This window comes from Pygocentrus nattereri, chromosome 16, assembly GCF_015220715.1.
Source record: "Pygocentrus nattereri isolate fPygNat1 chromosome 16, fPygNat1.pri, whole genome shotgun sequence".
Lineage (NCBI taxonomy): Eukaryota > Metazoa > Chordata > Actinopteri > Characiformes > Serrasalmidae > Pygocentrus > Pygocentrus nattereri.
The window spans coordinates 35,564,008-35,587,646 of NC_051226.1; the positions used below are offsets into that span (position 1 = coordinate 35,564,008).

General features: G+C 40.5%; 1 protein-coding gene across 3 annotated transcripts; it reads left to right on the plus strand.

Annotated features, from left to right (window-relative positions):
• The first annotated feature begins 258 nt into the window (after nucleotides 1–258).
• Nucleotides 259–19,407, plus strand: mzt2b (mitotic spindle organizing protein 2B). Of its 3 annotated transcripts, none has more exons than XM_017681868.2 (5): nucleotides 259–469; nucleotides 2,771–2,976; nucleotides 6,180–6,331; nucleotides 11,176–11,316; nucleotides 17,220–19,407. In XM_017681868.2, the coding sequence occupies exons 2-5, from the start codon at nucleotides 2,789–2,791 to the stop codon at nucleotides 17,369–17,371; spliced, it is 633 nt and encodes a 210-aa protein (XP_017537357.1). In that variant the 5' UTR covers nucleotides 259–469; nucleotides 2,771–2,788; the 3' UTR covers nucleotides 17,372–19,407. The 3 variants fall into 3 exon arrangements, with proteins under 3 accessions (XP_017537357.1, XP_017537356.1, XP_017537358.1); XM_017681867.2 differs by having other exon boundaries at nucleotides 262–469; nucleotides 11,173–11,316; XM_017681869.2 differs by lacking the exon at nucleotides 11,176–11,316 and having other exon boundaries at nucleotides 263–469.
• Nucleotides 19,408–23,639: the final 4,232 nt, after the last annotated feature.

Here is a 23,639-nt window from a genome sequence, read left to right on the forward strand (position 1 = left end):
GTTTTTAGTCGCTCGTCCCGATCGTTTCTTTACCTTTAGAAAGTAGAAGGATGTATTTCACTAAAAAAAGCGAATAAAGCCTCTATGTTTCCTTTTTTTCCTACACCCCACGTGTTTGGGGCAGCAGGGCGCTATCGTTACTGCTACTGAGAGCTGATTGGTTGGCGAGCGGAGCGGCTCATTGGCTGTTCACGTTCACTGACGTCATAAACGTCATGAACTGGAGTTTAAAACGAAAGCTCTTGAAAATACAACGGCGGTGCGGAGCCCCGCTGGGGACATCCTGTAGAAATAAAAATAAGGCGTGGGAACCAGATAATTAAGTCTTTGGAACCTCCACCCTCCAAGTTCGCCGAGCTCAAGTTTGTTGTTGCGCTTTGGCGTCGCTCCACTAGTTGGCAGTAGAGCGGTTTCCTCCGCTTTAGCTGCAGAAGGAGAGTCCAGTTCACTTCACTCGCTCCTGTTCGCTGTAAGTGTTTTTTTTGCCGAAATTAAATTTTATTTGTATTTATTTTTTGGTATTTTACGTTATAATAGAAGAAAATAAATTAAAAGTGAGCAACATATGTCGTTTTAGTTTTCCCTAAGCGAAGTTTCGCGCCTTTAGAAGCGCGCTAAGCTAAGCTAAGCTTCGTGTTGTAAACATTGAGCTTTAGCGTTCTCTCAACTTCTTACACGTTCTTCAGGGGTTCTGTAGTGAAGGGACTGGTTCTATTTAGAGTGCTGAATAGGAGCTAACATGGTTCTTTAGATTAATAGAGAGCGTAGCTACTGTATGTGGTTCTAGATATGGCACCAAAAAACGTTCTTCGTGACCACGTCAAGCTTGTAACCCTAGAAGAACTGGTTCTATGTAGAACCATGTAATTACAACACGTTCTCCATTAACCTGAACAACACACGTCTGCCATGAAGTGGTTTCATACACAACCTTTAGTTATAATTGTGATATGAACAAACATAAAGCGTCTTAATTCTGAGATATTATCTCATTGAGACGATACGTCGTTATTTTCATTTTTTTTATTTTAACAGCCTTTCTTGATAACTAAATTCAAATAGATTTTATGTTTATTCATATTTTCATCCCATGAGCATGAAGTCTCCAAAAATACTGAGAAAGCATCTTAGAATAATGAGATAGTACCTCAAAATACTGAGTGTCTCAAAATTATGACGTAGTGTCTCAAAGTATTGAGATCATATTGCAAAGTAATGCCATAGCAATTCACTTATTAACAGAAATATAATAATTAAGTGCTAGATTATTTTTTAAGTTTCAGGACTGGCTTCCATGGCATTAAATTATTATTGAAGTATCCAAGTCAGTTCTGTTTTGTGTGTTCTATGGCAGTGGTTCTAAAGGCCTGCTGCTCGGCACATTTTGATGTTTTCCCTGCCAGCAGTTTGGCTAGATCTTTTAGAATGGGGTGGCCGGGTTAGACGTAGAGTTTTATTACAAGCCCACATCCAAAAAAGGTTGGGATGCTGTGTAAAATGTAAATATTTGTATCTTTTCAGAATTTCTTTCTGTATTTTATTTTTTATTTTAGACTCATATATAATTCACAGTAGAACATAGAACTCATATTGTGTTGTGAGACATTTTACCATTTCATGAAAAACATTTAATCTCATTTAGAACTTGATGGCAGCAACGCATCTCCAGAATGTTGGGACAGGGCTGTGTGTGCCACTGTGTAGCGTCCCCTCTCCTTTTAACAACAGCCTAGGAAGTGAGGAGACCGCTTGCTGGAGTTTTGGGAGAGGAATGTTGTCCCATTGTTGTCTGACGTAGGATTCTAGCTGCTCGATAGTTCCTGGGTCTTCTTTGATGGATTTTTCATTTCATGATGCACCAAATGTTTTCTGTTGGTGAAAGGTCTGGACTGCAGACAGGCCAGTTCAGCACCTGGACTCTTCTTCTGTGAAGCCATGTTGTTGTGATGGATGCAGTGTGTGGTTTAGTGTTGTCTTGCTGAAATATGACAGCCTTCCCTAAAAGAGATGCTGTCTGGATGGCAGCATATGTTGTTCTAAAACCTCTGTATACTGTTCAGCATTGATACAGCCAGATCATCAGAGATGCAGGCTTTTGAACTGTGCGCTGATAACAAGTTGGTTGGTCCATCTCCTCTTGAGTCCGCAGTCCGTGGTTTCCAGAAAGAATTTAAAATTTTGATTCATCTGACCACAGAACACTTTCCCATTTTTCCTCAGTCCATTTTAACTGATCTTTGGCCCAGAGAAGACGGCAGCGTTTCTGGATTGTGTTGATATACGGCTTCTTCTTTGCATGATACAGCTCTAACTTGCATTTGTGGATTGCACTGCAAACTGTGTTGACAGGTTTCTGGAAGTGTTCTTGAGCCCATGCAGTCATTTCCTGTACAGAATCATACCTGTTTTTAATGCAGTGCCACCTGAGGGCCCCAAAGATCACGAGCATCCAATACTGACCGTCTTGTCCCTTGCTTACAGGGATTTCTCCAGATTCTTTGAATCTTTTGATGATAGATGGACTGTAGATGGTGGGATATCCAAAGTCTTTGCAATCTTACATTGAGGAACATTTTTCTGAAATTGTTCCACAATTTTTGGAGACAGTTTTTGGCAGATTGGTGAACCTCTGCTCATCTTTGTTTCTGAGAGACTCTGCCACTTTAAAATGCTCTTTTTATACTTATTCCAAATTCCAGACAAAAAAGTATCAGACCCAGGCCTGAGCATCAGTAGCTGAACTTCACCTAATTTATCGAATACTTTGCAGGGTCTTTGCTGAAACCTGATGACGTCCCACACGACGCAAGCCAGCACGATGCCTGTCGCTCCAGACTCTCCGTCTCTGGGTGTTACTGTTAGCGGCAATGTGCAAAAATACAGCATAAAGAAGAAGAAGGTGCTGAATGCGGAGGAGATGGAGCTGTTTGAGCTCACTCAGGCTGCAGGGATCGTCATAGATCAAGAGGTCTTCAAGTGAGTAGACATGTAAATGTAGGCTGTGTGTGCGAGAGATCGCATAATCTCTCCACAGTTATTACTGTCAAACAGTAAAACTACACACTGTAGATTCATACTGGATTAAAATCACTCCACAATTATTATAGTGAGACTGTAAAACTACACACTGCAGATTCATACTGGATTAAAATCACTCCACAATTATTACCGTCAGACTGTAAAAGTACACACACTGCAGATTCATACTGGATTAAAATCGTTCCACAATTATTACAGTCGGACTGTAAAACTACACACACTGCAGATTCATACTGGATTAAAATCACTCCACAATTATTACCGTCAGACTGTAAAACTACACACACTGCAGATTCATACTGGATTAAACTCACTCCACAATTATTACAGTCAGACTGTAAAACTACACACACTGCAGATTCATACTGGATTAAAATCTCTCCACAATTATTACAGTCAGACTGTAAAACTACACACTGCAGATTCATACTGGATTAAAATCACTCCACAATTATTATAGTGAGACTGTAAAACTACACACACTGCAGATTCATACTGGATTAAAATCACTCCACAATTATTACCGTCAGACTGTAAAAGTACACACACTGCAGATTCATACTGGATTAAAATCACTCCACAATTATTACCGTCAGACTGTAAAAGTACACACTGCAGATTCATACTGGATTAAAATCACTCCACAATTATTACCGTCAGACTGTAAAACTACACACACTGCAGATTCATACTGGATTAAACTCACTCCACAATTATTACAGTCAGACTGTAAAACTACACACACTGCAGATTCATACTGGATTAAAATCTCTCCACAATTATTACAGTCAGACTGTAAAACTACACACACTGCAGATTCATACTGGATTAAACTCACTCCACAATTATTACAGTCAGACTGTAAAACTACACACTGCAGATTCATACTGGATTAAAATCACTCCACAATTATTACAGTGAGACTGTAAAACTACACACGCTGCAGACTCATACTGGATTAAAATCACTCCACAATTATTACCATCAGACTGTAAAACTACACACACTGCAGACTCATACTGGATTAAAATCGTTCCACAATTATTACAGTGAGACTGTAAAACTACACACACTGCAGATTCATACTGGATTAAAATCACTCCACAATTATTACCGTCAGACTGTAAAACTACACACACTGCAGATTCATACTGGATTACAATCGCTCCACAATTATTACCGTCAGACTGTAAAACTACACACACTGCAGATTCATACTGGATTAAAATCGCTCCACAATTATTACCATCAGACTGTAAAACTACACACACTGCAGATTCATACTGGATTAAAATCACTCCACAATTATTACCGTGAGACTGTAAAAATACACACTGCAGATTCATACTGGATTAAAATCACTCCACAATTATTACAGTCAGACTGTAAAACTACACACACTGCAGATTCATACTGGATTAAAATCGCTCCACAATTATTACAGTGAGACTGTAAAACTACACACACTGCAGATTCATACTGGATTAAAATTGCTCCACAATTATTACAGTGAGACTGTAAAACTACACACACCGCAGACTCATACTGGATTAAAATCTCTCCACAATTATTACAGTCAGACTGTAAAACTACACACACTGCAGATTCATACTGGATTAAAATCACTCCACAATTATTACAGTCAGACTGTAAAACTACACACACTGCAGATTCATACTGGATTAAAATCTCTCCACAATTATTACAGTCAGACTGTAAAACTACACACACTGCAGATTCATACTGGATTAAAATCGCTCCACAATTATTAACGTCAGACTGTAAAACTACACACTGCAGATTCATACTGGATTAAAATCGCTCCACAATTATTACAGTCAGACTGTAAAACTACACACACTGCAGATTCATACTGGATTAAAATCGCTCCACAATTATTACAGTGAGACGGTAAAACTACACACTGCAGATTCATACTGGATTAAAATCGCTCCACAATTATTACCGTCAGACTGTAAAACTACACACACTGCAGATTCATACTGGATTAAAATCGCTCCACAATTATTATAGTGAGACTGTAAAAGTACACACTGCAGATTCATACTGGATTAAAATCGCTCCACAATTATTACAGTCAGACTGTAAAACTACACACACTGCAGATTCATACTGGATTAAAATCACTCCACAATTATTACAGTCAGACTGTAAAACTACACACACTGCAGATTCATACTGGATTAAAATCACTCCACAATTATTACAGTCAGACTGTAAAACTACACACACTGCAGATTCATACTGGATTAAAATCACTCCACAATTATTACAGTCAGACTGTAAAACTACACACACTGCAGATTCATACTGGAATAAAATCACTCCACTATTATTACAGTCAGACTGTAAAACTACACACACTGCAGATTCATACTGGATTAAAATCACTCCACAATTATTACAGTCAGACTGTAAAACTACACACACTGCAGATTCATACTGGATTAAAATCACTCCACAATTATTACCGTCAGACTGTAAAACTACACACACTGCAGATTCATACTGGATTAAAATCACTCCACAATTATTACAGTCAGACTGTAAAACTACACACACTGCAGATTCATACTGGATTAAAATCACTCCACAATTATTACAGTCAGACTGTAAAACTACACACACTGCAGATTCATACTGGATTAAAATCACTCCACAATTATTACAGTCAGACTGTAAAACTACACACACTGCAGATTCATGCTGGATTAAAATCACTCCACAATTATTACAGTCAGACTGTAAAACTACACACACTGCAGATTCATACTGGATTAAAATCACTCCACAATTATTACAGTCAGACTGTAAAACTACACACACTGCAGATTCATACTGGATTAAAATCACTCCACAATTATTACAGTCAGACTGTAAAACTACACACACTGCAGATTCATGCTGGATTAAAATCACTCCACAATTATTACAGTCAGACTGTAAAACTACACACACTGCAGATTCATGCTGGATTAAAATCACTCCACAATTATTACAGTCAGACCGTAAAACTACACACACTGAAGATTCATACTGGATTAAAATCACTGATTTTGTCTGTAAAACTAATCCAGCTTTAGAGCTGTGGAGCTAATAATCTCTTCTTGCTCTTGTAGGATCATCGTGGACCTTTTGAAGATGAACGTTGCACCACTGGCTGTCTTCCAGACCTTAAAGGCAATGTGTGCAGGGCAGAAGATTTCAGACACGTCCCTCGGAGACACATCGACAGCATCCCATTCCGCCACCGCCCCTTCCGAGTCCAGAGGTCAGTCAGTGTCTAAATCTGGACACTCAGAGACATTGATCATTTTCTGAATTAATCTAACGCCTGTTTCAATGACTGAGGGACAGATTTTGTTATTTCATGAGGTGTTAATAAATGTATGCAGCAAGTAAATTCCTAAACCCTGACACATCACAGAAACGGGCTGATTCCGGAGCAGCACTTAGGATGTATCCAAATGACTAATAAACATTACAGCGCAGATTCATGTCATTTAGTGTCCAATCTTTTCCACAGTAAGACTTTACCCGGAATAGGTTGTGTAAAGAAAGCTAGGCTCCTGAAGGAGCACCGCTTTTTCAGATTGGACATATCTGACTAAGGATAAAGCTGGAACTGTATCTGCTACTGTTTTTGGCTGTTCTTACAGGTCCAAGTATAACTTATCAGCAAATACATAGAATTATTATATTCATATGTAAGTGTGGTTATTACACATTGTCAAGTGTATTTTTTACAGTAATTTTACATGCGTATGTCACAGCTGTCAGAAAAGAGACCTCCTATCTCCATGTTTGTCGTTTTAATGATGTGAAAATGCACTGTCTGTAAATTTCACAAAGACTGGACCAAAAGAAACGGCCCAAAATGACTTGGAGAAAAGTCTCGTTCCATTGACTTCCATTAAAAGTAAAATATGTTTTTTGCTTCTCTGTAAAATTACCATCTTGGAGTTACACAATTTTGTTGACAGTAGCTATATATATATAAAATATGAAATTACCGAAACTGAACAAAATACATTTGACAATGCATGATGTCCACAGTTACTCATATTTAATTATACAGTTTTAATTTAAATTATGCTTAATTTATACAGTAGTGTGCAAAGTTACATCATATTTCATTCTTTATTTAATTTCCAGACAAAACAGCCATTGAGTACACATTATTCATTTTTCAGCATCAAGAAAAAAAGCAGAAAACATACGTTTAGCATGTTACTTACAGCGCGTACACACCTTCATTACAGCTTAGATTCTTTTCAGGTGACTTATTTTAAAAGAAATATGCCAGGATAATTTTTCACATCTCCAAGATTCCGTCTCACGTTTTATGCTTCCCATGACCCACACAATTATTCTGAGGTCTGGACTCTGGGGCGGCCAGTCCACCTGTGGGTTTTTTCATTGTTGGTGTCTACCAGGTCTTCCAGGTGGTTTTTAGGAGCCCCAGTTTCTCTGTAGCCTTTGATCATGTTTTGATTAGCAGTTTAGGAAACTCCTTTTTTTCCCCACTTATTTTCCTGTCATATCTAATCTCAGACTGGAAATTAAATAAATTATTTTTGCACAGTGTGTTGCACTTTCATAACAACCAGAGTCGAGTCAATGAGCTTTACAGTTTAGAGATTCAGACGGACAACTTTGCTTCACACTTTATTTGTTAACTATTCATGGCGACTGGTGGCATTAAATCTCCGTCAAAACCTTTCATACTAATCTGTTTTGTTATTTCAGCGAATCGTGCAGGTTCCGGCATTCATGAGGCTCCAATGTTTTCAAGTCTTTTTTTCTGCAGACAGTTTGAGCGAAAAAATATTAAATTACTCAATTACTCTTTTACAACCAGACTAATGAAATAGCTTGTAAAAGTCATGACCTTGTTCCCAAAAAGCATGGCAGAATTGAGGTATTTAACTAGCTCTTAAAGTGAATCTCACCTCTAGTTTTATTATGTTCCTGTTTTTCTCTGTTAGGAAACTGCTGTGGACAGTATTTGGCAAAGCTGAATTTCTCATTTAACCACATAGATTAGGCTAAAATTGAAGCCTCTCCAGCAGGAGAGGAGCTAAGGGGCATTGTGAGTGGGTTTAAGTTATTCCCATACAGCAATACAAGTTGTTATGTTGCTCATTTTGCATGCCTTGCTGTAAAATTATAATAATAAATTAGGCTGGTGCATATTGCTCTAAAGCAACCTGTAAAATTTGTTCTGCTGCTATCACATTTATTCCCTTTTTCTGAAATATCTAACTGTGCTTTGAAGAGCTCATATCCTAATGAATTTAATTAACATTTGTGTGGTTTTATGTACCATATGCAGTTTGGATTTTACATGACCCAGACAACAGGATTGGGACTACATATTCAGAAAACATACATTAAGTATCTGCATTGCAGGTGTATAAAATCAACTCGGGACCTTTTCCTTTTCTAGGTCCTGCTAAGTCTGCCCTAGACAACTGTAAGTGCTATTATAGTGTAATGGAAGCGTCTCAGACCACACAACACTCTGTATCCCTTTGATGCAAAACTAGTCATATGTAAATGTTCATCACAGCCCTGATGAATCTAAAACAGGCTGATTTTGCAATTTAGAGGACAGTACATACTAGGGAGCAGGGATGAACTGGCCATCAGGAGGACCAAGACAATTCCCAGTGCACTCTCAGAAACAAAGTTATGATACTGTCACTTGGGTGGCTTCCAAAGGGTCCATCTCGGTACCTTTAGTCAGGTAACATAACTGAACCGTAATCCACTGAAGTCATATTTTCTAAGCTGACTCCATGCACCCTGTCTCGCCTCCAGGCTTTTTATTTTATTGTTCTGTTTTAAAAGATTAGGTTATGAAAAGGTACAAGTACAAATTTTTCACCTGGAAAAACTTAAGGTTCGCAATCACACCTTAAAACCACTGTTGTACCTTTGAGGTAACATTTACTTTGTTTGTCTTGATAGAGATATTGTTGCCTTGATAGAGAAATGTTTAGTTGTTTCTAATGAAGTCCTATATAAAATAAGTGGAGGCTGCCCGGGCATAAGCGGTGTGTGCCAGACAAATATTGGAGTGACTGTATACACATAAGCGGCCCACTGTATTCTAAGCTTGTGCAGTCATGCAAATGATGCCCCCAGAACAAATAACTGGGAAATTTGAACTGCTAGAGAGGGATGGAGGAAACTTTCTTGATTGAAAAACAAAACAAGAAGCAAAGAGATGAAAGTGCACAGTTTATTTGGGCGAGGAACCGCAGGGCCTAAGAGCAGAAGGGGTGTGCTAGGCCACTTTTTTACTGCATTGTATCTTAATGCGAGTCTGGAAGATTAAGATTAAGTGACCTCCACATTTAACCCATTTGTGCAGGGAAACACCACATACACACTAGGGGGCAGTGGGCAACCCTATCCCCCTGGTGAGCAGTTGGGGGTTAGACGTCTTCCTCAAAGACACTTCAGTCATGTACTGTCGGCTCTGGGGATCGAACCGACAACCTTCCAGTCACAAGGCTGGTTCTCTAACCTCCAGTCCATGCCTGCCCCCAGATCTGGTACCAGGTACTATTTTTGACACCACCTTCATTGAGGTTCCAAGTAAGACAAGCCAGAACAAAAAAGTGATCTAAAAAACACTACAGGTACCTCTAGACATTAGCAAGCTACGAGGTCTTGCGTCACCTTTTTTGAGCAACCAGAATCGTCTCGTCGTCTGAACTTTGATGCCAAACTCTTGTTTTTTATCAGCAGTCTCTTGCTGCTGTCTCCTTCTTGTCATGGCAGTTTCATTTGGCTTCACTATGACAAGCAGCTACATTAAGGGGGCGCTGTATCTGCAGCAGAAAACAACGCAGCTGGTACGAAAAGCAAGTCAAGTTGAGCTGTACCATGCAGTGGAAAAGTGGCTTTAGCGAGTTTATCCAGTCTGCTCCAACTTCTAAGGCGGAGGTTGACAACCCAAATGTTAAGAAAAGCCATTTTGTCCTTTCTACAAAAATCAAACCACCTTGGGAGCCGCAACATTTCATGTCCAGTTGACCATCTTGGGTGTAAATATGTCTCAGTATGTGCTGATGTACTAGTACAGGCTAAAAAAATGTGAACGAAGAACACACTTACTTTGCTCTGCTTTAAGCTTTAGCTTAGCTGTAGCCACTTTTCTAGCATCTCCAGCAGGAAACTTTTTCTCAAAAGTAGAACAGTTTCTTGTAAAATGTCAATGTTCAACTTTAAATTTTTTTTTTGTCACTTCTCATTCACCAGCTTCTTCCACCTTAAATGGTGCCTGAGGCACCAGAATGTAACTGTGGCAGCATTTAAGATGGAAAATTAGATTTTTAAATTTAAATTTTATTGTGTGTCACTTTCTCGCTGCAGATTAAACATATCAGGAACCCAGCTGGAGTGATCATAAATGTAAATAAGTCCATTCATCTCCAAATAATCGATGGTAGTCTTAAATCTCTCTCTTTGCATTTCATTAGCTACTAGCTAGGCCAGATTGTTGTCCGTGTTGCTATGGTGAGTCTGCGCTGATCATCAGGATTTAAGGGCGAATTACAGCCATTTACTGTTAAACAGTGCTGAACGATCAGCAGAACTTTATTTTACTGTAAAGGATGATTATTTCATTTTTACTTACAAATCTAACTCTGTTGTGAAACCACAACAGAGCAGTAAAAGAACCGAATGTGGCTCCGGAGCCGCGTGTTGCCGAGCCCTGCTCTAAGGCTAAACATTAATGTCGCTATATTTAGTAGTCAATTCAGTTCTCAGCCAAGCTATGTGTTCACGCTCATGTGAAATTAATTGCTTGAAAATACAGTCCAGGGCTGAATTTATGTCCAGTCCAGCACTGCTAGTGCACAGGAGTGAATAGTTTCGAAACTTTAATTACTGAAAAAAAGCATTGGGTATTTTCAGTTATCCAGGATATGAGTCCTTTAAAGCCTGCAGTACTTACTTTACAGGGGGTTTATTGTCCTTGTGTGTCCTTTAGTGTTCTCTCTTTTGCGTTAACGCCTTCTTCACTTTCCCCTTTATGTTTTTGTGGTCCCTGTATTTGCCCTCTGCGTTCATATGTGTCTTGAAATCTCCCTGAAGAAGAGGATTCTGTGGTCTCAGACAAGAGCGCTAAAAAAACAGCCCCCCAGGCCCCTCCCACTGGCCCTGCCGCCCGCCCTCAAAGGGGAGGGGCAAAGATAGTGGTCTACGGCCCTGGCGACCAGAGCGCTCCTCTCTCTCAAGGTCCTTTGCTCTTCACTCGCCTTTGTACTTTCACTGCCGCCAACATATTCCAGTCCTCTCTTTTCCTTCCTCTACCTCTCTTTCTCTGGCTCGTATGCTTGCAGGTTCTTTTTCTTTTTTTCCCCTTCTCTCGCGCTCTCGGCCAGACGGTGCATGATTTTCGTTTCATCCGTTTGTGTCTAAAGCTGCTCTCCATGTGCAAAATAATTAACCTTAAGTTTGTTTGATGAGATTCGGAGCATTTCGGCCCTCAGCTTCTTCAGATTCTCTGCATAATTCAGTCGATGGGATGTAAACCGAGTCATTCGGAGTGGTTTGGTGTGAAATAGTTCTGATTTCTTTCCAGTAGTGATGGGAACCAAGGGTTGCCATAGCTACAACACAAAAATGTACAGTTTTATTTACCGTCCGAAACCACCAGTCAACCTACACGGGCCTTCTGAGTTTCTGTATGGAATGTTGATGATGGTGAAATGGCGATAAATCTAAAAACAACTTTTCTTTGGGGACGATTTTGCTCTCTGACACCCTGCGTGTGCCAAGAGATTGTCTCAAAACTACTACGCAACAGTGTCTCAGGCATCAGGCAGCGTATAGATAACCAGTTAACGTAATGACTTTCTGTGAGTGAGCTTTAAGCCGGGCCTACACTACACGATTTTTGCCCAATTTTACCGCCCGTCTCAAGCTATTTCCCAGGTCAGGAGCTCGATCGCAAGCCGAATATCCGATATTATGAAACATGTTTGATATTTACGATTCAAAATGATCGAGTCCTGTAGTGTGAGAAGGTCAGAGACTTGCTCAACAAGTGATTCAAACAACAGCTAATCAGAGAGCTGGAAGAGCGGAGAAACAGGCGAAGAGACTCACTTGAACAGCAGAGCGGAGACGGAGGAGCCGCGAGTAAAACACAGGCAGATAAGATCCGTTATCATGTTTATAATGTGTAGATCTCTCTTCACAGTTTCAGCTCAGCTGCTAGTCTGATTTCTCCAGCTCTCACTGCAATATTTGCTCGACTCTCAAATCCAGATCAATGCCCACTTTCCACTTTCACTGCACTTAAAAGCACAAACAGGGCCAGTAAGCTCAGCTCTGTAAGTAGCCAAAGCTTGTTATATTTGTTTTTCTCTCTACTTGCCCTGTTGACTAGTGTGAGGGTCCTCACGACAAAGGCTGAGTTCACATACAAGGTGAATTGAATTGCCCCAAATTGAATTTTTTCTTTATATGCGACACCGATGTGGCTGTGTGTCAGTGTGAACAGCTAAAAACACTGAATCCGACATTTTCAATTCCGATTTGAGGCGCTTTCATATGTGGTACTGAAATCCGATATGCAGCAGGGCGACTCGGTCTGAACAGCCAGATCGGAATTTATGTATCCAAACCCTCCGTGTTCAAAGAGGTTTAGAAAGAAATATCCGAACGCAGCCGTAAGAGAACGAGGCTGCAGCGTCAAAGAACAGATAAAAAGTCTAAAAGCAAAGTTTAAAGAATCCGAGGACACGAACCAAAGACGGGACCACGCCCTTTTTACAGTGAGCTCAAACACATTCTGGGTGATGAGCCCAGCTGTCAGTCAGTGAAGCTTCATGATGGCTTCTGCGATGCTCGTGAAGATGAAGCTGATCCACCGGGAGCGACTGGCGTCCGTTGGCAGTTGTGATTGTTTACCTCTGGATGAGCTGCGTGAAGCTCTTCTTTTGCGCATGCGGGTCAGTTTAGGAGCTGATCTGTTCAGACTGATGTCGCATACAGATCACATTTAAAAGATAATGAGAACAGCCAAACAAATTCAGATTTGCTGAAAACATCAGATTTGGGCCACATTTACCGGCTGTGTGAATGTAGGCAAAAAACATTGTTTCTGATATTGTTTTTAGAAATCTGGTAAGATTTTAAAAGTCAGTGAAGGTTCCATTCACTACCACTGTGAATAGCAAGTGGCCCAAATCTGATTTTCTCATCAAAACCAATTTATTTATTAAGCTGTTCACAGTGTCTTTTAAATGTGACGTATATGTGACTTAATCTGAACAGTTCAGCTCCTAAACTGACCTGCATACGCAAAAGAACAATGCGTCACCTGGCTAATCCAGAGCTAAACCATTAAAATAGAGTCAACAGTAAGAGCTGCTCCTCTGATGCAGGCCTCAGTTTCATCTCCACCAGCATCACAGAAGCTCACAAGGAGTTCCAGTGACTGACAGCAGGACTCATCACCCAGAATGCATTCAAGCTCGCTGTAAAAAGGACACATTGTTCAGCCACGGTCACCTCTTTGGTTCGCGTCCTTGATTTCTTTAAACTTTGCTTTCAGATTTGTAATTTTTCCTTGATGCTGCAGCCTCTTTCTCCTACGGCCACATTCGGCCTTTTCTTTCAAAATACTTCAGTGGCTTGGAAGAGTATCTTCTAAATTCGTTCGTACAGAAACATGAGCCCAAAATTTGGAGGTCTCAGCAGTGTGAAACGATGACGAATGCGGAGTTGGATTGACGTAAAAGTTGCTTGAATTCTGATCTGGCTGTTCAGACCGAGTCGCATCGCCGCAGATCAGATACGGATCACGTTTCAGTACCACATATGAAAGCGTCTCAAATCGCATTGAAAATGTCCGATTCAGTGTGTTTATAAGATAAGATGCCTTTATTGTCATTGCACAGTGTGCAACGAAATTTAGCAGCAATCCAACGGCACTTTCTACATAGAAAACAGTTAAACATAAGGCTAAAATATATAAAGTGCAGGTTACAGAAAAAAAAGTATCAAAAATCTTAAATATATAGACAAAGGACTATAAAACTATATTCTAAACAGACAGTAGACAAGTTGGGTACAGTTACAGATAGCTTATAGGACCATAATATTGCACAACTTAAGAATTATTGCGCAGAAAGAATACAGATTATAGATTATAGTTTCTGTTCACACTGACACACACACATCTCTGCCACGTATGATGAAAAAGACCAGATTTAGCCCCTTTTCACCTGCCGTGTGATCAAAGAGTTTCTGAGTTTCACATCAAACCACTTTGAAATGATTTGCTTACGTCTGAACTGTTTCATTATGCGGAAGCTTTGGTGGATATTAGATAAATTCATCTCCCAGTCATTTCTAGCTCACAGTGGTGATAGAGGATCATTTGTGACGCTTGCTGTATGGTTTATTCTACCGAACTGGTTCACAGTCAGAGTTGAAAACACATTTCGGACTTTAAACTGACTTCAGACTAAATTTCCTTAAAACATTGAGTAGGTTAATTTTATAAACTAAACACTTGCTTGTTGCATTTTGTTTCTATCAAAGCAGTCATAACTCTACTGAAGCATTACCCAATGTTTCGGTACTGATCTGTAGTGACAATTTCAGCTCATTTTGAGCCGAACTCCAAAATGCTAGCCAGTACATGACTAGCAAACCCAGCTTTGAACAGCTGTATACACATAAATTCATAATTTTTCATTAAAAAAAAGTACTTAATTGCAGGAAATCTGTTTTGGTAGTGATGATTTTTAATTTTTAATGTCCCACACTGATTTTCAGACTTAAATGTAATAGAATCTAACTGCTCACCATGTGGCCATGAGGGACAGGGATGCAGCCTCACTTTCTGCTCTAAAATGCTGGGGTGTGGTTAAAATAAGGCTCCGCCTGCAGACTGGAGCTTTGTGTTTCAGTTTTTTTTTTAATTGCTCAAGATGAACCCAAATCTTTTAACTTTGCTTAAAAACAAGTTAAAAAGAACTTAAAACAAATTATACACAAATTGTACATATTTAGCTTATTAAATATGTTATACTTAATATGTTAAGCTTACTATCTCTATGAAACCCTTGGGTTTGAATAGATTAGAACACAGTCCTTGTAAATATCTAACGTCTTAATACTGTTATTTTTGTTAAGTTTGAACTAATTTGGTAGAATGTTCCATATGGATATAAATATGAAAAGTTGGTAAATGTATTTTGGTCATTAAACTTAATCCATATGTGTCCACATGATCTCATAATAACAGCTCATCATGATGAGTGTTGGGAGTGTTTGCTGTGGGTGAACGTCTCTGTGTTCTTGCTCAGATTGTCTTGTTTTGTTTTATGGTGCTTTTAAAAAGAGAAGTAACGTCGTAATTATACTAACTGTTCATAGGCAGCGCATAGACTCATCAGTTCTCCGGCTTAAGGCAGAACTTCACCTTCACCGCTAACATCATGTAATTTCTCCATTTCTCTGCTTCAAAGGAATGCTTCAACTTAATACCATTTCACCGTGTATGCTAACATATCATGCCTTCGTTTATCCATCTTAAATGGTGACGGCCAGGTTTTCTGCAAAGTGTAATCGTTGGGATGCAAACAGTCATTTAGAGTGGCTTGACATGAAATACCAGCTCAAGCCTTGTCCATACGTGTCTGGTTATTTTTGAAAAAAAAAAGTTCCTTACCCCAGTAGGGGGCGATAGTACCCAATAACATTTGATATCATGCACCTCAGGAAGAACGTAGCCCACTGCACAAGATATTTAGCATGCCGCAGAGGTGATGTCAGCATGGTACAAACACTGTAGACGTAGGCCGTCAGAACTTAACTCTGCATTTCGCACACATTCAGAATTCTGATTCCTGCCAGAAAATAAAAGCTGCCTTTTTGCCTTTGGGTTGCTTATATTGCTATGGCTACACCACTGTCTCTGAAACATCTTCACACTCCTGATCAGCCATTTGAGTTAGGATTCATTTCAAACCTCACTTTGGTTAATGAGTCATATATATTTAGAGTCAGTGAAGTGTGTTTAATAGTTGTAGTCATTTACATGAACAGAGTGTGGTACATTCTGACACCACTGCAGTTTAATAAATAAAGTAAAGCCAAATTCAATTCTACACATGATGATAACTCCATAATCGCCCCTAATCCACTGAGCACACAGAAGCAGCCCAGTCGCTGGTCATATTTCAGCGGATTTCTGCATACTTAAATATTAAACACAGCTTAGTTAATGATGTGATGTTAGTGATTTTGAAAAGCTTTTCCTGTCCACATGAAAACGCTAACAGGGTTTTCAAAAACCTCCATATTTAGTGAACGAAAACACCATTTTAATGTGGACGAGAGGCTAAAATGCAGAAAAACTGTTTTCTAAAATATTCATAAACATATGGACATATTTCTTTACAGTGGTGGTGATAGGAACCAGGGGTCTCGATGTCTTTACTATCCAAAACCACCAGCGAATTGAGATGATGGTAAAATAGTGGAAAACCTATTAACATACAACATTCAGCATGTATCCCCCCACTATGAGTGGATTTTTAAAAATATAATGTTTTAAGCCACAAGTTTACCGCAAAACTACTGTAAAGGAACGTCTCGGAACTTTGAGAGGCATTGAAATCACCACCACTGTGAACAGATCTGACTTTCTCTAGAACAGGGCATTGCACACCAAACCACTCTAAATGACTAGGATTACACGCTGCAGAGATTTTGGAAAATGGGTGGAATTCCCCTTTTTAAGGCAACCTTCACCTTAACATCACTAATTACAAATGTAAGTTTTGTGAAATGCAAGAAAAGCTACAACATTCCCAACTTTCAGGTTTTTTAAAAAAAACATATCCTGGTGGAATTGCTCTTCAATTGAAGGATGCATGGTCTGCTGTGTTGGCTGTGCTGTTCTGGCCAAGCCAATTAAAAAACATGTACATTTGTGTCATCCTGGAGCATGAAACAGGACACGCCAGGTCTGTGTAAGTCAGCCAGCTTCGTAAATCATGCTGCATGTGGTGTCTGCGCACTGGTGGGGTGCAAAAATTAATTACCACACACACTCGACAAATGCATCTAACGTTCATATGTATGTGTTTTTGTGTGGGTGTTGCGGCGCGTGGCAGTGCGCAGTAAATCAGGCGCGGGTCACGGGGAGAAAGCCGGACGAGACGGCTCCAGCCAGAGAGTGCCACGGCAGGCTAGCGCCACCAGGGGGCAGAAGAGCACCAAAAGCTCCGGCAGCAGCAGCTCATCCTCCCAGGTCACCTCCAACTGAAGCCCTGCAGTTAAACTGCGTCCCCGCAAAGTGACTCCAGATCTGGACTCGTGGAGGTGGACGATGAAGCCGTCTGTACTGGTCCAGGGTCAGTCTTCTAGTGGATCCCCCTCTCTGGATCAGTCCATGATCTTGTTCTAATGTTCTCTCCAGCCTTGTTTGTTTGTTTATTTGTGTATTTGTTTATCTGTAACTCCTCAAATATGTTGGCTGATCCTCTGCTCGCTCCATCAGTACATGTATTTATTGAACAATAAGCCTTAAAGGGGAATTTCACTGAATTGTCACTTAGAGGTGGTGATAGGAACCAGACGTCTGACGAGTTTAATGCCTCTAAGAGCTTCAGTGAAAGTTACTACATGCAATGGTCATGAAAACATGACCTGATTTCTGAGACATAGTTTTATGAAGATTTTGCCCTTAAATGGGTAAAATATATATAGATTTTTCAGATTTTCCACTTTTTCCATTGTCAGAGTTACATAGAGAACTCTGAAGACTTGTGTAGGCTCACTGTTGGTTTTGGATAGTAAATAAAATAGCTAGATTTGTGTCGTAGACGTTGTGACCCCTGGTTCCTATCACCACCACTATAAAGAAATCAAAATCAGTACATTTCTCGACATCAAACCACCCTGAATGACTTTTTTTTCAACAATTAAAAGCCACTGAATTGTACAGAATTGTGGAAATATTAAGACTAAAGAGTAAGTCTCAAGTCTAGGCAGTTGCAATAACAAACAGTAAGGACTTGTTTTAATGCCGTCTTTATATATTTATATGTTCCACTCCGTCTTTGCAACAACCAGTCATATCTGATATGGATCCGGCCTTTTTTTAATTTATTTTAAGTCTGTATATATTTATAGTCTGTGTATTAACACATGAAAATCCATATTCTACCTGCCTACTTAACTTTCCAACCTTTCTTTATCCCTTAGAATTAAACAGGCTCTTTTTAGTACCCTGCTCTTAAGACGGATTGAAACACTCCTTATAACTTCAGTGGTAGGCTGAAACATTTCTTGTCTGGGATTTGCTGTTAGGTAAGAACAGAATCTGCACACACTCGAGAGCACAAAGTCAACAGTTCTGCGGTTTAAGAACACGTCATGAATCTCGCATAGACTTGTTCTTAGGACTTAGAAGATATTTGAGAAAAAACTACTGGTGAATGAAGCCCATCATCAGGGATAGTTCACATCCCAGTCCATAGTCTATAAAACAGCCATGAAATGAATTCACTTTGTGATGTCACAAAAAAAAAATTCTGTATGATGAAATGTTTAGGTTGTAATGTTAAAATGCAGCGTCTTGAAGACAGTCCTTAGAACCTAAGCATGAATGGGTGGGGGCTAAACCGCTGTAGATTGAATTAGTATGTAATGTGTTAAATGTGTTTAAATGTGTTGGGTTTTGTGACATCACGAGAACAATGAATGCCAAACAAGCTGTTTTTGAAAATTAGTTTCCATGTGTGGACTGGGAAGTTGACGGTACATTTTGAGGCTTTAATGTCTTCCATCCAACTCAGTTTGGTTTTCTATGATGTTGGCTCTTCAATAATGTAAATGTTTTGAAGACTAAATTGAATTAAGGTGGATAAAGCTATGTATTAAAGTCAGCTTCATAAGCTCCCCCTCCCACGCTGAGGCCTTTTTATCTGTGAATCATGAGCGACACTTGGACAGAGACATGAATGGAGTGGCCTTGGACTTGGAAAACTTCTCTGTTTTGCAAAGAAACTGGAGAACCTTTTGGGAGGGAGTTGGCAGGAGGCAGCCTTGGAGTCACCTCCGCTGTAGGAGGTAAATTTTACATCCCACCACCATGAGAAGACCCTTCAGTTGGGGCTGTAGAGTATTCCTACAAGGGAGGCCTCAAGGAAGAGGAGTGAAAGAATGCTTAACATGAAGATGTGGCAGTTTATTTTTTTTACCAGCTGTTTAAAGATATTTTTTCTGTGTGGTAACTGGAACTTAATTTAGTTTATTGCATTTTATTTTGTATTTGATCAAATAAATCACTATCCTCTATCTTTGTTGTGAATGCTTACCTACAGTACACAGTACTCAGATACCATGATCAGTTGCTTGTTTTCTTCTTGTACAAACGTCAGTCCCAAAAAAGTTGGGAAAGTATGAAATGCAAATAAAAACGGGTGGCAGTGATTTGTTAATCCACTTTAACCTGTAGTATTAAAAAAACACCTAATAATTGACAAACATCCATTTTTTGCTGTTCTTTTGTTGCACAGGTCTTCAGCTGTGTAACTGTACACAGCCTTTATTGTTGTACTTGTGCTTAATCAAACATGTTTTTGATTGAATACAGTTCTGGGCTGCAGCCAGATCAGTCTACTACCCACTCTGTGATTATCAGCCATGCTGATGTAACCCCAGCAGAGTGTGGCTTGGTGTTATGTTGAAATAAGCATGGACGTCCCTGAAAAAGACGTTGTCTAGAAGGCAGCATATGTTGCTCAACGTGTTCAGTATAAATGGTGCTTTCACAGATGTGCGGTTACCCTCCATACCATGACAGTGGTAACAATTTGGTAACAATCTGGATGCTCCTTCTCTCTTTTAGCCATTCTTTTTTTAGCAATCTGAAATGTTGACTTGTCAGACCACAATACATTTCCACTGAGCATCAATCTGTTTCAGATGAACTTGTGCCCAGAGAAGTCGGCAGCGTTTCTGGATGTTGTTGATCTATGACGTCTACTGTGCATAGTATATTCTCGAGTTTCTTAATTGTTGCAGCGACAGACAGTATTTATTTAGAGTCTGTTTGTGAAGGTATTTGCAAGCCCATTCAGTGATGTATGTCACAGAAGCATGCTCGTTTTTAATGGTGTCATCCAAGGGATCAAAAGTCATGGCCATTCATTGTGGTTTTCGACCTTGCCGTTTATGCATGGCAATTTCTCCAACCTTGAACCATCCAAGCTCATAAAAGACTAGGACTTTTCTTGTGTGCTCCTTTTATACCCAAGCATAACTGCATCACCTGTTTAAGATTTGTTTTTGCCAGTTCACAATGTTTCTACCCCTAAATTGCTCCTGTCCCAATGACTGTATATTTTCTGTCAAAAGAGCATTTTTGTGGTCAGGCAGTGATGTTGGACAAGAAGGCCTAGTTCACAATTGATGTATTGGTTCATCCCAAAGATGTTCAGTGGGGTTGAGGTCAGGGCTCTGTGCAGGCCACTTGAGGTCCTCCACACCAGACTATGTCTTAATGGAGCTTGCTTTGTGCACAGGGGCTCAGTCATGCTGAAACAGGAAAGGGTCTTCCCCAAACTGCTGACACAAAGCTGGAAGCATATGAGTGTGTAAAATGTTTTTGTGAGCTGTAATATAAACATCGCCCTTCATTGGAACTAATGGCCTGAAAAACAGCCCCATCTTATTATCCCTCCTCCACCAAACTTTACTTTTGCCACTCTGCACTCCAGTAGGTACATTAAGTAGGTGCTTCAGATTCCACCTTTACACCACTCCAGTTGACGCTTGGCATTGCACATAATGATTTTAGGCTTGTGTGTAGCTCCTCAGCCATGGAAACCCATTTCATGAAGTTCCCACATACTGTGACCATATAATTTTGGCTACATAGTGTATAAGTTCAGAATGTCACCTTATGCACATACTGAAAATGAATAATTTTATGGTAAGATTAATTGGCAGCCAAATATATCTTATAGGTATAGCGTATCTATGCACTAATGAAAACGCAAAGATTGCATTAGATTCAGTATCAGCTAAAACTCCCTATCAAAGGACTGGAGGGTGGGGGTGGGGAATAAATCGAGAGCACCCTAATTAAAATAAACTCAAGAATAGGCCATTTTATATATGTTAAACTAATTCAGAACAGTCTGCCAAGTGAAACTAGCCAGGCGAGAGAGGTCCTGTGGTCAGAAGCTGACCACTGATAAGGTCAAACACACTGAGACAACTGTGAAAGGATCATGCGATCACTAAGCATATATCCATGTTTTTTTCAGTAGGTTTGAATAAGGTAGACGTTAATACATGCCACATTTATGTAGCTGAGGAAGGCTGTTAGTCAGAGACCCCTGGAGTAAAGGTTCTATACCAGGTAATCCTTTTGTAGAACATCTATGTCCAGGCGAAAACCCCTTGTGCAGCAAATAAGCAATGCAGTCTTTTCTGTGGCCATAAGATGCGCAAACAAGTAATGGCATCCACTTTTGTGAGCATTCGAGTTGCAGCATGCTGCCATGGCTGTAGTCAAAGTCTTGTACTCGGCAGCCTTTGTGCCTCAGCAGACGGGCATAAAACATCTGCTGGTCTGCACAAAATTCTCCTTGACCTGAGCAGGTCAAAAACTACTCACCGTGAAGAGCAGGGACGTCTCCAGGAGCTCTGTGCAGGCCTTTTGTACCGCCTGTCCTTGTGTGCTGTGCGTCTACGGCTGCACTGGGTGAAAGCATAGAGTTCAAGGCCGGGCCCCGGGGGGGGCAACTGATGTCAGCGGTTAAAGATTACGTTCTCTGTGACGGAATTATTCTTCGGTGGAAAGTCCTGGCTCTTGATGGGTCGAGGGTTGTGTTTTGCACCTCGAATCAGGATGTCGAAAGAACGGAGCATTCCACGGAGTTCTGTTCTTCATTACGTCTCGGCCATGATTAGCCCAGTGACCTTTTCCCTGCAAGTCGGCCAATTAAACACACTGTGGAATGCTTGCTGCAGTACGACTCTGAATGTAAGACCATAAAACCGCTTTTGAAGAAGCGCTGGAGCCTCCAAGTTTAACGAGTGCAAACTTGGGCAACTTGAGGGAGGCTGCCAGCATTTGTGCGCCCATTGTGCTGACCCCTTGCAGCAAAGAGGTTGAAGCGCCACGCTCAGGAATGCCTACTTTTTAGCGTGGCACTAAATGCCAGTGGCTAGTTGTGTGCTGGAATGTTAGTGGCTAGCTTCCCCATTTCGCTTCTTGGTCAATGGGCAACGGATGGCCTTTCTCGTTTCAATGCCAATCAATTAAAAGCAGCGGTGGCTCGGCAGTCAGCGCCAGCGGAAAGGCGTCATTGGTTCCCCACAATGCCGCCGCTCGCTCGTCCGTTATTGTGCGCAGGAGCGCGTGGAGCGGAGTCTCCCAGCGCGCTGACCCTGCCTTTGCTGCTTCCCTTCCGCAGCCACAAAGGCCCAATAGAGGCCTTTCATTTCTGAAGCTAGATGTTTTATTAATACATATATTCCCCCAAGTTTCTTCCTTCAGTGAATTGCTTTTCGTGCCGACTTGTCAGGAGTGTCGCCGCCTGTCAGCTGTGACTTTTGTCCAACACTAGGTGGCACTGCAGTCACTGGGAGAACCTCACAGGAAGGCCCATCTCATCACAGCCTGTCAAAGGGTGAAATATGGGATGGTTTTGTTGTGTTTTTTTAGAGTTAAATAATGTATTTATTTTATGAAATGGGTCACGCCAAAGAGGCACTTACCTGCGGGTCAAGCAGTTGAGGTCTCACTTAGTAACACTTAACTAATTATCAAGGGTTTAATGTAGGTGTGTGTGTGGGTGGCTGTTTTCTGTGTGTGTGTGTGTGTGTGTGTGTGTGTGTGTTTTGAGGCTGGTTTGTGGGACTGGACGCAGCAGGCACCCTCGCATTGATGCCTGAGAGACAGGCACTGGACAGGCTGACAAGATAGATGGATGGAATGATGCTGGGCTGAGAAGGAGGGAGTGAGGTGGACAGGAGCAAAGGTGAAGGCTGTCTCTGATTGAAAGGGATGAATTGAGAAGAAAGAAAAACCAAGACCAAAAGACAGGAAGAGATTGGAAGTGCACACACGAGAGAAAGAGAATGGAGTGAAAGTTTGGACCTCTGCGAGATTAAAAAGAGAGGAGGAACCTTGGTAACACTTTGTATGAATGTCATGTTTATAAGCATATATAAACACATTTAGAACATTTTATAGTGCATTCATCAGGCATTATAAACATGGTTATAAATGCAAACCTGAATTTCGCTGAATTACACTTTAGCCATGTTTATTATACATGAATTGTTACTATAATGCATTATAAGTAGTGTTAATAACATGTTATACTGTCAGTGCCAAAAGTGACGTAACGACGAAGTCTTTTTACACTCTTCACTCTGTAACACTGCACTCCAGTACAGTGATGCTGATTTCTGCTGGGGTTCTATTGGATATGCAGTGTTAAGTCAGTGCCAGGCTAACGGTGGTGCACATTAACAGTGGTGAACATTGACTTTCCCACATTGGGTGAAAC

Excerpts from the sequence above, each read along its gene's own strand:
- mzt2b (XM_017681867.2), top strand. The coding sequence starts at position 2,789 with ATGACGTCCCACACGACGCAAGCCAGCACGATGCCTGTCGCTCCAGAC. Across the intron at positions 2,977-6,179 it reads ATAGATCAAGAGGTCTTCAA|GATCATCGTGGACCTTTTGA; the intron begins GTGAGTAGACAT and ends TTGCTCTTGTAG. Across the intron at positions 11,317-17,219 it reads GAGCGCTCCTCTCTCTCAAG|TGCGCAGTAAATCAGGCGCG; the intron begins GTCCTTTGCTCT and ends GGCGCGTGGCAG.